The sequence below is a fragment of the Zosterops lateralis genome (assembly GCF_965231275.1).
Source record: "Zosterops lateralis genome assembly, chromosome: 1".
NCBI classification, from domain to species: Eukaryota; Metazoa; Chordata; class Aves; order Passeriformes; family Zosteropidae; genus Zosterops; species Zosterops lateralis.
Genome location: NC_139762.1, coordinates 90,430,942 through 90,447,554, shown reverse-complemented (window position 1 = coordinate 90,447,554; position 16,613 = coordinate 90,430,942). Strand labels below are relative to the sequence as shown.

At 39.1% G+C, this 16,613-nt stretch overlaps 1 protein-coding gene across 1 annotated transcript in view; it reads right to left on the bottom strand.

Annotated features, from left to right (window-relative positions):
- GALNT12 (polypeptide N-acetylgalactosaminyltransferase 12) overlaps window positions 1-16,613 on the bottom strand; it is a gene marked incomplete at its 5' end in the record, with an annotated part of 46,487 nt that overhangs the window by 23,403 nt on the left and 6,471 nt on the right. Inside the window, 4 exons of the mRNA XM_083884209.1 lie at window positions 2,394-2,511; window positions 4,753-4,938; window positions 8,334-8,523; window positions 9,241-9,410. Coding sequence (XP_083740335.1) covers window positions 2,394-2,511; window positions 4,753-4,938; window positions 8,334-8,523; window positions 9,241-9,410 — 664 coding nt within the window. The remainder of the gene's footprint in view (window positions 1-2,393; window positions 2,512-4,752; window positions 4,939-8,333; window positions 8,524-9,240; window positions 9,411-16,613) is intronic.

Sequence of the window (16,613 nt, the reverse complement as noted above, 5' to 3'; positions counted from 1 at the left end):
ATTATGCCCATGAAGTGAAATTTTACCCAGCCAAATAGCATTAAGCAATCCAAAATCAAGGTACATTGACTCAATTCTGCATTCAGCACGTAGCCTCCATTTCTCTTAGTCATCATGCTTTTAGCGAAAGATTTGTCCTTGTTGCACCTCTCAAAACCACAGAGAATTTCTTCAGCTCAGAATAATCGAAGTGTAAGAAAGAGGAGGCTTGAGAACAAGTCGTTTCATTGGGAGAGAGTGGTGTTTTCAGAGAGGAGAACAACAATAAATTAATTTATAGTGGTTTTGAGTAGTTCTGCTCCTAATTTTCAGGTCTGACAGATCTAGAAAACACAAGGACAACAACACTAACAAATGATTTATCCCTTCCGACCTCTTGGAACACTGTGGGCAGCCAAAAGAACACAGTTAAACAACATCGTAGCACTCTGCTCTGTTCCACAAAAATCCTCACCACACAGGCACAAGTACAAGGGCTCCAAATCAAACAGAGCAAAGCATGTTGTGTACAAATGCCCAGATGCTACTGGCAATCTGCACTAGGAAGATTGGCATGGCCAGGCATATTCAGTGGCCATTGCTTAGCCTGTTAATTCAGTTGTCTCCCAGGAGCTGCTTGATCCACCTGCACCTAACATGATGGCTTAGCCCATTGCAGAGAGTTTGTGCACTCTCTCCTGGGGACTCTGCTGCTCCCTTCGTGCTTCTCCTGTGTGCTGGGCCACCTCTGTCCTATAAGGAGAGCAGAGTCCTGCATGCTGAAGGAGTAAAGGCACTGCTTACACAGGCTGCTGCACCCCACAGAGTCCTGGTTCAGGGGAACCAGTGACATAAAAAATGAGACCGGCTGCCAGAGTTTCATAGAGATCAATGGCAACGGAAAGTTGGGTCTAAAGCAGCAACTGGTACTGGGGCACTCCAGGTCAAAAGGAAGGGGTCTGCCAACTGTGGTCTCCCCAAAAGCAAGACACAAAGAGCAGAAAGCCAAGAACTGCATAACAAGTGTGCCATGTTAAGTCTTCTTCAAGGAGTTGGCATTCTGGACACACAAGAACTGGAGACTCCTGCTTCAGAGGGTCACAGGGCTGATGGAGATGGGTCAACTGCTTTGCACTTCAGGTGGAGGCTGCTGAACTAGACCAAGGCTATTGAGTAGGCTGTGTTTGGGCTTCTGTGCCAGAAACTGTTCCCTAAGTGAAAAAGGAAGTGGTCATGAACTCAGACCAAACAGCACTTCCAGCTGAGAAATCCCTCTCCAGAAAGAAACCATATCAACTCTAGGCCTATGCTTGTTATCATTACTAATAATTTTTGTTTCTTCTTTTTATACCCTCTTTTCTACGATTTCTGCACTGCAGGCAGCAGGAGATCGGAACAGCAGCCAGGAAGATTCCATGCTTCTCTGGTTAACACACAGATATCCAGAGAGACAGACTGCTGATGTCTCCTTTCTCAAGAAAGTGGTTTTATAATATTAAAATGCTGTTTAACCTTGAAATCTGTTGTCACCTGGTAAAAAGACCAAAAATCCTCCTGTACAAGTCAATGACTCACGGAAATGCAAACATGACCATTAAAAATAACAGATGATGGGCAGCAGAACAGACAAGGGTAATCCAGGATAGTAAATTGTGAACTCCCTGAAAGCCAAAAGCAGCCCTGCAGTATCTCTCTTAACGCCACCACTGGATGGCTTCCATGAGCTAAGTGTGATTTGGGGCAAACCATAGGCAGCCACTGCTCAGTGGGAATCAGATGCAGCACTGGTACCAGCAGAGCAGAGGAGAACACTACTTTGCTGATCAGTCTGGACTGTCCTGTGTCTCCTCCCTTTTCCTGCTGTAAGTCCTTTTCACTACAGCTGACTCACAGCCAAGCACTTGGTCACGCCTCCTGTGGGGTCCAACTCTACCATTAATGGAGATCTTCCCTCCCATCTTTTATAACCTTTGTACAGACTTGTTCTCAGGTGAAACAGAATAAAGCCTTAAAATTAGTATGGGGCTGCCTTCTCCTGCCCCACTGGGATCTGCTCACTCCATCAACCACAGCTCTGAGAACTGTGAGTCACATCAAAACACAACAAATCTTCTTCCCAATGACCTCCTTCAAGCTGCAGGATGTAAACTTCACCCACTAATATCACACCCCTTTTTACATTTTATACAAGAGCTCAAAATAAAGATATGTTTTTAAAAATTGCTTTTAAATGGCTATTCGGAAGAAAAGTACAGCTATCCTGAAGTGCAAGAACAAGATTTATATAAACACCTACCAAAATACTTCTTAGCATTGCTCACATTACAGCTACCTCATTAAGTAAAAGGGCATGAAGAAAGAAATAGGAACTTGTTGTATTCTGAGGAAAAGAAACTTTCAATTAAGATACCTACCCTAAATGAGAATTCAAGGTTTTCTCCTCCCCAGACTTCCATTCCTGTGTCATAGGAACCAAGATAATCAAAATACTTCTTGCTCACAGAAAATAATCCACCTGCCATGGTTGGAGACCTATAAAAGAGAATAGTAACTCTGAACTGAATAAAAAGAAAAAATATTAAACCAATGCAACAGACAAAAAAATACAATATATTTTTATTTCATATTTTTTCAACCTTTTCTGGATACAAAGTAACAGTCAGAAATTTATCAATTATTGTGAGGCCATTCGAATTTAATTTTGCAATATAAAAATGTACCTGAAACAAGCACCAGAATGTAAAAATATTATGTTAAAATATTTTTTTCCAATTGCAGTGTCTTAGTGTGTAAATGAAGAGCCTCTTCACATAAGAGAACATCAGCTTCTTTGTGGCAGAACTGTATTAGGTGGCTCTGAAATTTTAAGTGCTGTATCCTTACCTATTTTACTTAAGCAATAATTAAAAATACTTGTGCTTTAGTAATTAAAAACAACATTCTTGATCCCACTAATATCAATTGAAAAAAACTCTCTGACTTTAATTATTAAGTAAATATATCCCCTAAAGAGATTTGCTTTCTTTCTGAGAAAATCTACCCATCTCTATGTTCTTAAATTTTTTACTAAGTTTGGTGGAAAAAAAAAAATCAGGAGTCATGACTGGGTCTTCATTGAAGACCCCAAGGCCCGGAGTGACAGCACACTAAAGGGATGTACTCCCAGTAGGGTAGAGTGTGCACATATACATAAATGTGTATTTGTTCAATATTGTTCCTCATTGTTTACAGTCTTAGGATGACTCTAAAGTGTCAAGTATGTAATGCTGATTAGAATTAAGTTCAGCTGACATCATCTGAATTTTCCTAAATTGCTGCTGAGGTAAATATTAACAAAAGTGAGATGCATGATCAATTACTCTTAATCTGTCAAAATTAATTTTTACCAGCTATCTTTTTGAAGCAACACTGTCTCACACTGTCATATGTTGTTTCAAAGAATGAAATGAGATGAGACAAGACAGAAGGAAAAATAAACTCCATAGCCAGTCAAGTCCTTCTGTCTCCCCACAGATCTCATCTTTCCAAACCGAGCTGTAGGTGACACCACACACAGCACTACTGCTTTCTCCAGACACTTGTCCAGCTCACAGTCCTCAGGCTACCATGAAACTTTATCCCTCATCATTTTCCTCTTGGCATGTCAAACACAATTCTTCTTATCATGAAGAAAAAAAAGGCATCATATTTGAACTAAATGTTTTAAAAACATTTACTGTGTTTGGATTTTTTTAAGGAGGACTAAAACATGCTGTGAAAGACTCAATTACTACCTAACTTTTCCCGTTTAAAAAAAGGTTCATTCAGTTGAGGATAAGTTCATTAATATTTGTGAAACATTGGGTATTTTTATAATGATAAGCAACTTACAAAAGACTGAGAAAAATTTAAAATTCTGTATTCTTTGTTGTCTATTCTATAACAGACAAAAAAGTATTAAAAAATGACTGTATTAAAAATGCCAAACAGGTTAATAAACTGCTGAAATACAGCAACTTTCAGAGCAGATAGGGCTAGGTTGAACACAGCAGTTCCTCAGCTATCAGGGAATGCCTACCATTCCCATTTTCCAGATGCTTTGTTTGTTCTATTCCCTTACCTCTCCTAAAAACACAATGTTGAGTGACAAATAATACCAATTGATGGCATCCTGTCTTAAAATAAAACAAAACTAAAACCTATTATGAAGACATTGGCCTGATCTCTGAGAGTTAGCCCTTCATGGAAACCATGGTGGATAGAGCTGTATTGTTTAACCCCAGTAAAGAACTGGCAAAATGGTTCACCTTTGAAAATAGCACAGTGAACTACAACTATCATTACAGCACAGAAAAAAATCTTCAAAACTACTTTTACTTTCTTACTGGTTGGTGACTTTTTTTTTCCTTTTCATCGTTGCCCGTGACACTTTTTTTTTTTTTTTTTTACAACACAGAGCTCGTGCTTTGCACAGAGGACATCCTCCAGTATTAGTTAATCAGTTACACTCTTTCCATGTGCTGGTAAGCATCTGTAAGAGTTTGCCTAGAGGAGTCAAGATATTACTTAGCAATAAGTGTTCCATATGGAAGATGAAATAGGAATTTCAGCTTTTAGAGCACTATTTTTTCCAGGAGCACAGTAAACAGGAGCTACTTTGGAAAAAAATGGGGAACTAAACAAAATACATACTGTTTAGTAATATGTTAATTTCCCAAATATCTTTCAGCACCCAGCATTTTCAGGTGAAATCAAAAACACATTCACAGTTTCATAGGATGGATAAAAACTAACCTGATCACATCAGTCTTGGACTTCCTCCGTTTTTGTTCTCTTTCAGGGGTACTATGCCAAGTGAAGACCAGCCGCCAATCAAATCCACCAATCTGTGGCTCACCAGCATTTCCCAAGTACTCAAATGTATTCCAGTCAATGACATCAATAACAGGGCAGACAACAGCTGTTTCTTCTTCAGCAATCCTGGTATGTTTTTAAAACAAAAGGATGACTTCTATTAAAATTTCTCTAAAAAGAAAAAACTAAAACTGACAAGAACAAAAAAATGCATACAATACCAAACATGAAGTTTTGCTCCTTTTTAATTCATGCTGCAATAACAAGGAAATGGTGATACAATAAATACAAGAATAACCCCGATTTTTCCACTGGGGATCATCAGGAGGATGTATCAGGATAGACTCCACTGGCAAGCATCAACCTTCCTGGATGGTGGAAGCAAGCAAGGTATGCCAGATGGCATGAGATAACACATTCAGCATCTGGCTTGGCTGCTACAGCCAGCACCACTTTATCAACAACAACAGAAAAAGAACAAGTCCATTTTCTTTTGTATAGGCAGCTGTTTTAGAGAGCAGTTTGATTGCAAATTTTGCAACAATAAAAAATAAACCAGCCAGACTCTTGGCCCTTGAAGTCATGGCTCTTCTCGTACCTGTGATCATCTGTAAATGGTGTACTGAGTACTCTAACAGTAACTCAAAAGGACTCCCTGAGCATAGAAAAAAACCAAACCTGCAACATGGGAATTAGACCTCCAACAATGAAACATAACTTGAAAGAGGCTTCCAGAAACCCTAGGAACATAGGAGATGAATAGGAGAAACAAGATAGCACTGCAGAATGACATTCCTAACACCAAGGGTGATCTAAAGATAGTCAAGATCTTTATCATACTAAGAATACATCAGAGCTGATGACATTTCTTGCAGGTCTACTTCTACAAGGAGATAAACCTCTTCCTCCCATTTCTCAATATCATGAAGTGTTTTCAGGAGTCCTTTCCAAAAGGACTCATCCTTACGGAAGGCAGTGGGATTCTTAGCCTTCTCCTCACCTTTTAGAATGGCCACCCTCAGTACTAGGAGCAACGCCAAGCACACAAGCTCAAGCCAAGGCCTCTCTCATAAATCACTGTTTAGCATCTTCCTGTTTAGCATCTGTCTAGAGTTAGACATCCCCTGATAGCTCAGTGAAATAAATTAACTTGCTTGACCTAAAGATGCAGGTATGTACTTTAGCCCTACATCTTGTATTTACATATTTCAGAGGTGAAGAAAAACTGAATACATTATATTGCCAAACAACTAAGAAATGCAGTGCATCTGTCATTCAAAGGGAGCTCATTACTTATGGGATTGTTAGGCTAAAAACCTGGAGGCTGACCAAGGGCTCATACTGTGAAATTAAGAGTAGCTTGTGATGGTTAAATGCAGCAGAGAACAGTCGAAATTCCAAAGTAGTATTGTCTGAGCTGAGAAAGGCTGCCCTAAGTGTGAAGTGGCCTCTTGTTGCTGGAGGGAACATGTGAAACAGCTGCTTTCTTCTTTATGCTCTCCCGTAGAGACCTTGTTTGGCAGAGCACACAAAAGGGCTTATACAAATATTGCTATCTCTTGTCTCACTTGCATAAAACTTTGTACAAATCCTCATTTTACAAAGCAATGAAAATGATACACACATACAGAGGAAAAGAAACCCAACAAAATGTAAAAATATTTTGCTCCTCCTGTAACAAGTAGGAAAATAACTAAAAAATAGGGAGGTGCTACCTACTTTTTGATTTCAATTATAAAAGGAATGAAGTAAGTGAAAAGCCATCACCTTTTCTGTAAGTTAAGAATTAACTAGATGGTACAATGCACAGGCAGCTTACAAATACAACTATGTTTGCACTGCAAAATGCTAACCCTGTTGTATTGCTGCCTTACATTTGAGTGAGATATCCCTCAGAAAAGCCCCTTAGAGATGTATGTCTGCATCTGCAGCAAGAACGACAGGAATTCCAAGAGAGGGCTAAGTTTTTACAGGTGGTGATTATTGCAGTTTAAAAAAATCCCAATCCTTCCTCAAGATTGCCATCTAGTGGTGCACTAAAGAAGTGAAGCAATCACAGAATGGTCTGCCCAGTCATACACTTTCTTTAGGGGACGACTGTTAAACTTACGCTCATGATTTGATGTTTATCCCTTTTCCTTTCTTCACACTATCATAGTTAGCCCACAGTTACCTGGGACACACTCGGTGTGAAATTCAGAAGCAAGGTAGGTATGACTATTTTAAGAAAACAAAAAATAGCACTCTAAAATAGTATATTAGACATAGTATTATATATATTCTTGTATATATAGTATACAAGAAATAGTATTCTAGTCATAATTTCAAAGGGACACAGGGAATTTGGGAACACAAGTCCCACTAGGAATCATGAAGACTCGCACACATCAAGACATTATGTGCTTTTGGAAGTCTCTCTCAAGTTTGTAAAAGGCTGTTTTTTCTGGTCCTTTTCTGTTGTCTACAATACCTGGTAAGAATCTTAACAGGATCAAATTCAAATCACTGGCCTTGAGGAAAGATTTTTTTTCCTTTTAGTTATGTTTTAAAGAGAGCTGGTTTTTTATATATAATATTTAGGAGGTCTGATTAGGTCCTCTATCGATCAGTATTTGCTAGTGGCATCCAAGGGGCTAAAGACATGAACTGTTAGCAAAAGGAGAAAAAGAAACAGAGCCTTGTGTCATGATCCAGGTGCTGCAGTGAGGTACCAAAGGCTGAACCCATAGCAGGAAAAGTGCATGTGTGGCTGCTGGATACACATGGGTGAGGCTTCAAGAATACAATAAATATTCTCAGCTGTAACAGAAGGCTAGTATTCTGGTTTCTAAGGGTGTTTTGTTAGAGTTTTGGGAAGGTTCCTTGGTGTTTTGTTGTTTGTTTGCTTGGTTGCTGTTAATTAACGGAAGTTTTCTGGGCAGCCTGACGGATCTGCAGAATAGACAATAGGCTACGCAGGCATTAAGTATAGTGTCCCAGGAAAAATGGTTTCCAAGTAAGAGTCAGTGTTGACATAATATTAACTCCTCCCTACCCTACACCACCAGTCTGGAAAGGTGGATCTGCCCAGGGCTAAGAAGATGGAGTTTATTGACTTGTATTCCAATCTGCTTATGCAAACATTGCCTTGGCAGGGCACACGTCTTTCCAGATCTTCTGCTCATCCACCACCCAGGCTGACAGAAGTAGTCTCCTTTACCAAGGTAGTTTCAAAGCTGTGGGTGTGGATTTGTCTTGCTGAAACCCAAAACTTTCCAGTGTCTGAAGAAAAAGAGCAATTTTGTCCTCAGGAGAGAAAAAAACCAAACCAAACAAACAAAAAAATGCCATGATGTGATCTTTCACACTTCCATTTGCTTCCCACAGCCAGGAGACAAATACCAAACACTCTCAGTGCCTCAGGGACCAGACTGCAGTAACCTTTGGTGAAACATGAGTCATTTTTCCATGCAAGGGTGGGCCAAACTGTCTCACCCTTCTTCTCCAATGAGAGAGAAAACCAGCCCAGAGCATAAGCTCACCTGGCCAGCAGCGGCTCCAGCCAGCCCTCATGGCATTCACAGTGGCAGTCCAGGAAGGTCAGGATATCTCCTTTGGCCACAGAGGCCCCCAGCAGCCGGGCTCGAACCAGCCCCTCTCGCTTATTTGCCCGGATGAGACGCACCTTGCGTAGGCCAGCCACGTAGTTTTCCAAAGTCTCCTTTAAATGTTCTGTAACAAACCGAAAAAAGAGAGAATAATATAGTCTGAAATTATTTGTTTATGTCGTGCAATAGGAAGCTCTCTCCTCACTAGCATATTACTTATAGTAGGGCTCTAATTATTGTGGCATTTTGAATTCAGATTCTGCTATACATGTCTAGAAAGGAGATGAAAAAAGCACAGAACTTGGATGGACACAAATCACGGTTACTTTTAAGAAATTGAATGCTTCACATTTACCTCTTTAATACATTCCCAGATTGACAAGCGCTTCTCAAAAGTTACTTAAGACTTTCTGCATAAAAGTTTTATTCTTAACACAATTCATGTGTGGTGGAAAATGCCAGCATTGCCTTTATGTCCTATTGTTCAAACAAGACCGAAGAACTAGGTCACTGTCATTATATGAGACACCAGGGGAGCATTGGTGCAATCGAAACTTGCTCAATTCAGGAAACCTGAAGTGCTCCAATCAGACTGTAGTCTATCTATACACACAAGCACTCATGTTATAACAGAGAAAATGTGCTTCCCCATTCCAAACTAAATTTGGTCCATAAGCCAAATTTTTTACTGGCACAATAGTAAAAAGTATTTTTTCAGTGAGAGGCCTTTGTTGTACAGTTTTCTGGTATGTGACCTGAACAGTATGACTTTTTCTCCTATGAACTGGCTGACCAAAAAAGCCCATTAACAATCAATACTATTTATACTTATTCTTCCTACCTTTGTCACTGTAATCATCTACAAGGATAATTTCTTCCAAAAGTATATCCGGAGATGTCTCAAGAACACTGTGAACAGTTCGCAGAAGTGTTGACCAAGCCTCATTATAAAAAGCTATCACAACAGAGGTTTTTGGCAGACTATAATAATCATATTTCTTCTCCCTGCATCTGTAAAGGGGGAGTAACATTTAGTACAAGTGCAAAAGCATTTATTAATTGTCAGGAAACAATTCTCAAATCCATTTGTATGCTAGTTACTAACTGCAAGCAAGAACACAGAAAGGATCTTAAAAGAACCGCATGTGTGTGGAAAATTGTATGAGAAGACATTAGGAAGTTGCTCTTACAGTGGTTCCATTTCCACAGAAGCATTACGAATAAAATTCTGCAAATTACCAAAAGGTCTAAAAAGAAAAATAATAGGAGGTATTCATGGCTGGTGTAGCTGCAGCAGCTGTCTTTGCACCATTTCAAATAGAAGAACAAGCAACAGCCAAAATGTGCCTCAGATCAAAGGAAAAAAATAGAAGAAATGTAAAACCTAAGTGCAGTAAAAACAGTAACATAAACTAGTGATAACTGTTGCTTTGGAAAATAGAACAAGTGCTAGACAGTAAAAATATAACTGTGAAGGAACAGCAACATATAAATAGAAAAAAAACCCCAAACCAAACAACCAGCAACAAAACTGAAATGTATGCACACTAAAGCAGAATTTGGAGAGACCACACAACTGGCAAAATCTGATAGTGAAATCCACGAAAGCCTAAAACAGACATAGAAATGCATGGGTTTGGCTCTATGAAGAGCCAGAAAGTTTGCAAACCTTTGGATTAAGCTCCAGAATGTATTTCCTATAAATATATATATGAACTTCCCTAAATGAACATAAGGATGCCAAGAAACTTATAGCTGAGCCAAATGTATAAATTCTTAAAAGAATTCCCTGGTTTATAAGAATTTTAAAATAACGATGGCATTTTCTACAATTTTTCCTCTTTGCTTAAAGCATTCTATATTGGCAGTTTTTATTGCCTGGAATCACTGAGGCTTGTAAGGGGCAGAAGGACAGACTTCAACTTCTGTAGACTGCTAAATCACAACAAATACCAAAGCAGGTAGAACATCCTTCCTACCAAAACAGAACAGCAGCGAGTCCTCCAGAACATATGCTATGGGGAGCTGAAAAGGGAAATTAAAACTGACCAGTAGAAAATGTGACAGGAAAATCTCTTAGGTCAATTTAGGGGCATAAAATTTCCCCCAAACATTCAGAAAATGACATTAAAAGCAAACTGCTTACCTATAGCACATTGAGAATATTTTAACAAACTAACTAAGGCTGCTGTGTCTGCAATTAAAAAAGGCTTATAGGTTTCTTTGAAGATTAGGCAGTATCTATTAAGATCTGTTGTATGAAAAGGAAAAAAAATCTGAATCTGATTATGCCTAAAACTAAAATTCTTATGAGGAAAACAAAAAGTCTGTAGAGTAGTTCTGTAATAAATATGTGAAAATGAGGAAGTAGCAAGGACAAATGACACTCAGCCAAGAAGGCACCCAAAGGCTGCTTCTCAAACATGAATCAACAACATCCATGCATACATAGGTAGGTACAAATAGACGCACACACACTGATCTAGTGAAGTACAAAAATGCCTGTCCCTCCTGGCTGTAACTTCTCCTGAGGGGCTTTCACAGAGGGAACTGTCTCACCCCAACACCTGGTGACAGAATTGATTTATTTAGCCAGACACTCTTGTATTGACACATAAAAAATGAAAAGGAGTGACGAGTGACATTTTAATTAACCTCTTTATTTTTAATGCAGAAAAACCCACTGTGTGAATCCAATTTTAGAAATACATATTTACTTTAGCCTACCGGAAAACATTTCTGCTCAATACTGCCAGGAAAAAAATATCCATATATATATATATATATATCAGTCACTTGTACCAGGTAATTTTGAGTTCATTTCTTGCTGGAAATAGGATCTCTGCATACCTATTTTAGAAAACTGAAGGAAACTACAAATAAATTTTTAAAAAAAGTAAAAAACCACCAGGAAAGCATTCCTGAAAAATATGTCAGGAAGATTCCTGGAATAACAATGCTGTATTCCATTTAAAGAAAGGAAATCCAAAAGGTCTCAAGAAGCTTGTAAGTCTAATTATAGATTAAGGACTTCAACAGATTTACCTGAAATTACATGCTGGAGACGGGAAACACAATTTGGCACAGAGCAAGGCAATCTCCACACCGTTTGTGATTCACTGTGCATTGCTGCCTCCTTCCCTGAGCACACCTCACACTGCAGGAAAAGGTCAGGACATACCAGAGCACACATTTCTTAGGTTTCCAAAATCAAGAAAGAGGCCAGCACTAAAAAATAGGTTTAATTTACCAGCTCCATGGTGGAAGGCAGCACAGGAATGCAGAGAAGTGACCTGCCATGGTAGCAGGGCAGGCTGCTGGCCAGCACAGCCAGCCTGACCTGAGCAGTACCCTGATACCCCTATTAAAAATCAAAAAAAGTAAGGAAAAAGCCACATTATTCAACCTCTGTGAAGATTTGCATGTTTACCTCAGATATAATTTCCAAGACATATATTTTTTCCATCTCAGCTGCTAGCAGTCTCAAATAGTGCTACTAAAGTGAAGCACATTTTTCCTTATCTTTCTGTAATGGAAGAGTTTCACTAAGCCTTAAAAATTAATCCCATTCGGGAGATTACAAAACCAAAGCATTTAAACCCTGGAAAAATTATAGCATAAGAAAATCTTGAAAAAACTAATGAATCCCTGAAATGGAAATGCTTGGAAGTGCTGCTGAATAACAATTAAGTGGCATGCATATGGACACTAAACATCATCACTTCACAAGGCATAAAAAACTTAAAAACCCACTAGGAGTAAGAAGCCTGATTTAAAGCCTAGTGGTCATAACTCATCTTTTCCATTTTTCAACTGCTGTTTACCACAGAAGCACCTTAGCAGCCCATCTTCTGCATTCACATTTGCAAACTTCAAGATGTACTTTTATTCTCCATATGTCGGCCAAGTATTCCAGCTCCTACTTTCCAAGTGAATAATTTCACTCCTACTTTGGATTATTCAGAAAAACAAACGCATATCAATTACGGTATGTCATTAAAATGACAGCAACTGGTGACGGCAGTCCCAAAGTATGTTTTTGCAGACACTGGGAATGTATATTTATGCATACTATACTGCAACCTGCTTTCAGCTTCTGAATAAGGCGCTCTTTACTGCCACCCTCAAACCCATAACACCGTTCTTTCCAATAGAAAGGATTGCGTTAAGACAGGATCAATTGCATCTCACATTACATTATTCATCCTAAAAACTACCTGCCACCTTTGAGCTGATCATCTGGGCTCTGCAGGTCCATAAAGACAGATCCAGATCACCTCACCCTCCCTAAGCCATTCATCCAGCACAACCCAAGAGACCTCTGTGAGTTCCCACCTCCCTCTTTTCTATAGAGGTTTGACTATGGAACAGTTGCTTTTCTATGAATAATGTTAAATGACTATAGGAATCTACCTATGGTCCCTACCACTGGCTGTGATACATCACTTGAAACCTAGTCATCACAACTACCAAATGGTTGGTATAAACATAACACAGACACGAGGAAATTAGCTGCTTGTAAGCATGACATTTCCAAGCAAGGAAAATAAATGCAGATGCATTTGAAGTCCAACATTCTTTCACTATTCTCCTTATATTATTCAATCACAGGAACTTTACTGTTTTGTAATAATTAAATGTATTTTAAAATAAACAATTACCTAAATTAAAAGTGGCATGTTGTGCATGTTGAGAGGGTTTTCTTCAGAGAAGTACACATATCTCTAGTCAACCTGATTTTGCTAACAATTTTCAGATACCAGGATCACTCACTGAGGAAAAACCTGTTGCCAACACATCCAAGAGGCTTTTCTAGAGGCAACAAAATAAATGCATATAGTTTTAAACAGGACTCAGATTGTAATGACAAAGAATGTTATATAATGAATAATAATCACAGAAAGTATGGCAATGCAAAGGTGTGACAACTGCTCAGTCTCTGCTCTCCGGTCACTCCTGCTCTCTGCAGATTCACTAGAAAATGCACAAGCAGAAGCCTTTTGCACAGTAGAGTGACACTCAGAGAAAACACGGCCAGGACTGTCCCAACCATCTTCCAAGGAGAAGATGGGGACACTACAATGCTCCAGCACAATCCTGCTTCTGCACCATCCTTCACTTCCCTCAGGCACTTTCTGCCATACTTGGGTGTTCCAGAGACCCTCCCTCTTGATCACTGTGGCATAAAGGCATAAAAAAACCAAAAGCTTTGTCTCCTGGCATTTCTTATCAATTCACACTAAGACAACACCTATATTTTAGAATTCTAAATGTGTTCATCCATAAATCTTTAGATGGTAAGAAAGAGAAAATAATGCTGGTATGTTCCTGAACACAAAACCATGTTCACTATATACCGCCTTTCCTCTGTGTTTCACTACAACTTCTACTCAAACATCTAAGTCCACAAATTGCAAACTGAAGCAAAACGTGTAAAAGTGTACTTCCAGATTCCTGTGGGTTTTTGGTTTTGCCTTTTTTTACACTCCACGTTTAAGCCACTGCCTAACCAAGAGTAAACAGCTGACAAGTTTTATAAATTAACCTTGGAATTTACTACACTACACAGTCTCCTGTTGGCAAGTTTTACAATAGGTTATTTATTAGAAACTAAGGAGACATCACTCAGGAAATGCCTAAACAAAATTAAAAGGGTTGTTTTCAAGAACATTTGTGTCAATTAATGTAATCACTCAATTTATTTCTTTGTAAAGAGCTGTTTCTCTAAGAGATGTGTATCTGTACACAGGGAGAGAGAGCATGAATGTGTGTGCACACTGGGCACACTGCCATGAGTTAATTAGGAATGGTTGCTGACATGCTCGTACTTAAGACTTTCACCACAACTGTAACAATGATACAGAAAGGGAAAATAGACTTTTAGTCTCCAAATTTGATCTTCTATGTGCACAGTTACTTATATTTTAAGAAAAAAAAATACAAAGTGTTTTCTGAGTTTTCAAAGATTGTTAAGAACACAAACTGCTCATGAATTATTTAATGCTTTCAGAAGGTATACTGTGTAAGTTTTGGGTTTGAAGTTTCAATGTGAATGCCCTAGGCAAGTTCAGGATTGTGCAGCTTCTCTCAAGATGTGCAGACAGCACATGTCACTGCTGAGGCTGATTTAACTTGATTTACGTGACTACAGTAGGTGACATATATGCCCCATCCCAGCGTCACCTGGTAAACACTGCCAGGGCTCTACTTCAGGCTGGGTTTCACATGCTGGGCTAGGAATGTTATGATGGGCCATAGACATACTGACTCACCACACAACCTATCCTCTTTCTAATTTGAACAGTTAGAACACTGACTTAAACTGCTCTTTCAGTAAGAGGCATGCTCAAAAGTGGCATTTTGCAGGCTGTAAGTAAATGAGGCTGATGGGGATGAATGGCAGCATCCATGGGCATCTCAATCTAGTTTCACCATCTTCATTCCCACTCCATGAACTGGAGAGGCAACAATGTGGGCATTGGAATCTGCCAAGTATCTTAATCCAAGAGAAAACCCCTCCTTCTCTTACCTTGCCAAAGCCATGGCAGAGGACACAGCAGTACTGAGATCTTCTATTCCCTTTTCTACTTTTGCCCAAGCCACAGATTGGGGTTGTGCACATGCAGCCATAAGTATCCCAAGCCCTGCATATGACACAGGTGGCAGCACTGGTTTCTGAGCCACCCCACACAGTTACCAAGGCCATGTCCCTTACTCCAGGCTGAATATATAGTTGAACATCTGCTCCTCACTTCTCTCTGTGGGAGAGTTACCTACGGATAAAATGCAGCATGCAAGCCAAAAGCAACGCCACCCAAATCCTGGGATACAGAAGTGCAACATTTCCAGTGGAATTAAAGAATATTATAAATATTATTATTATCTCTTCCAAACACTACTCAACTTTTCATGCCAAATTTATTTTCTCACCTAAGACTACCTGTCTTACTTACTCGTCCAACTGTCGGTTCAAGGATTTTCTTCTTCTTTTAATTAAAAAAAAAAAAAAAAAAAAAAGGTTTATTTGGGCATGGAGAGACTCCACCTGGTTTTACACACCTACACAGGCCACATGTGTTCAACTACTGCAGAAAAAGGCACTGACAGTTTACAGAGGGTGTGTCTTGGTGTGATTAGCCAAGCAGATATCAGCAAGGTGCTGATAACTGCCAGAATGGGCAGATATTCGGGGCAAGGCTGGAACACTTAAGCAGGTGAGTTCAGAACTCTGGCCTACACTTCCCCATTGCCTGTCCCAGCCCAGCAGGCTGGCTAAAAGCTCCCTAAATTATATCTGCTGAAACAAACCATGTTAGGGAAAGCACACCTGGAACAGTCTACGACACCGTGATATGATCAAGTCTCTGGAAACAGAGGCTGGCTTAATTGTGAAACAGCTTTCCAGGTTATTTAATGTTCTACAGAATTATTCTCCCAACAACAAGATGGTCTTGACAAGACAGACTGCCAAAAGCTGTCTTAAGATTTCAGATAATAATTGGCTGTGCTGCCTTGTATACAAACATTGTGAGAAGCAAGAAAGAAAGACACTAAGTCTGAAACAGAAGAAAGTATTTGTTAAGAAGCTGGGGGGTGAGAAGGAGGTGGGCACAGAAAGCAAATCTGTTTAAGACAGATTGAAAATACGTTAAGAAAAAAATGTCTAGGAAGACCAAGTAGGAGAATTGACTAAATCTGTATCCTAAAATCCACAAAATTAGGAAATCCATAGAGCCTCCTAATTCCAAATTGTTAGAGAAAGGCTACAGAAGTTCCTAACTGACCCAGATTCTGGATGTGCAGATGAGACGGAAATTCTTCATGTGACAATGTGGAAATGCACTTGATTTTTGTTTTATTTTGCTGAGCTGAAACAGTGGTTACATTTTGCTCAGATGTCTTCAATTTTCTTCCAAGATGGTGAGATACATTTATCCTTTCCACAGAGACATACTATTTCCTACACCTACATTCAAAAACTTTAGGGAGAGTAATATGATTCAGGATAAGAAAAAATATTTTGCAAAGTAATAATTGAAAGAAGCTATTGTATTCATCACTATAAATAAGGTGTGCATGCACCTGATCCTTATAGACAATTGTTTACAATAAAAGAAGTTTTTTTTAATTAAAAAAAATCAGTTTTTGCTTACTATCAATCACAGATCTGGGGACTTCTTCAATTTAAAAATCAAACCAGCTGTAACCAAGCAA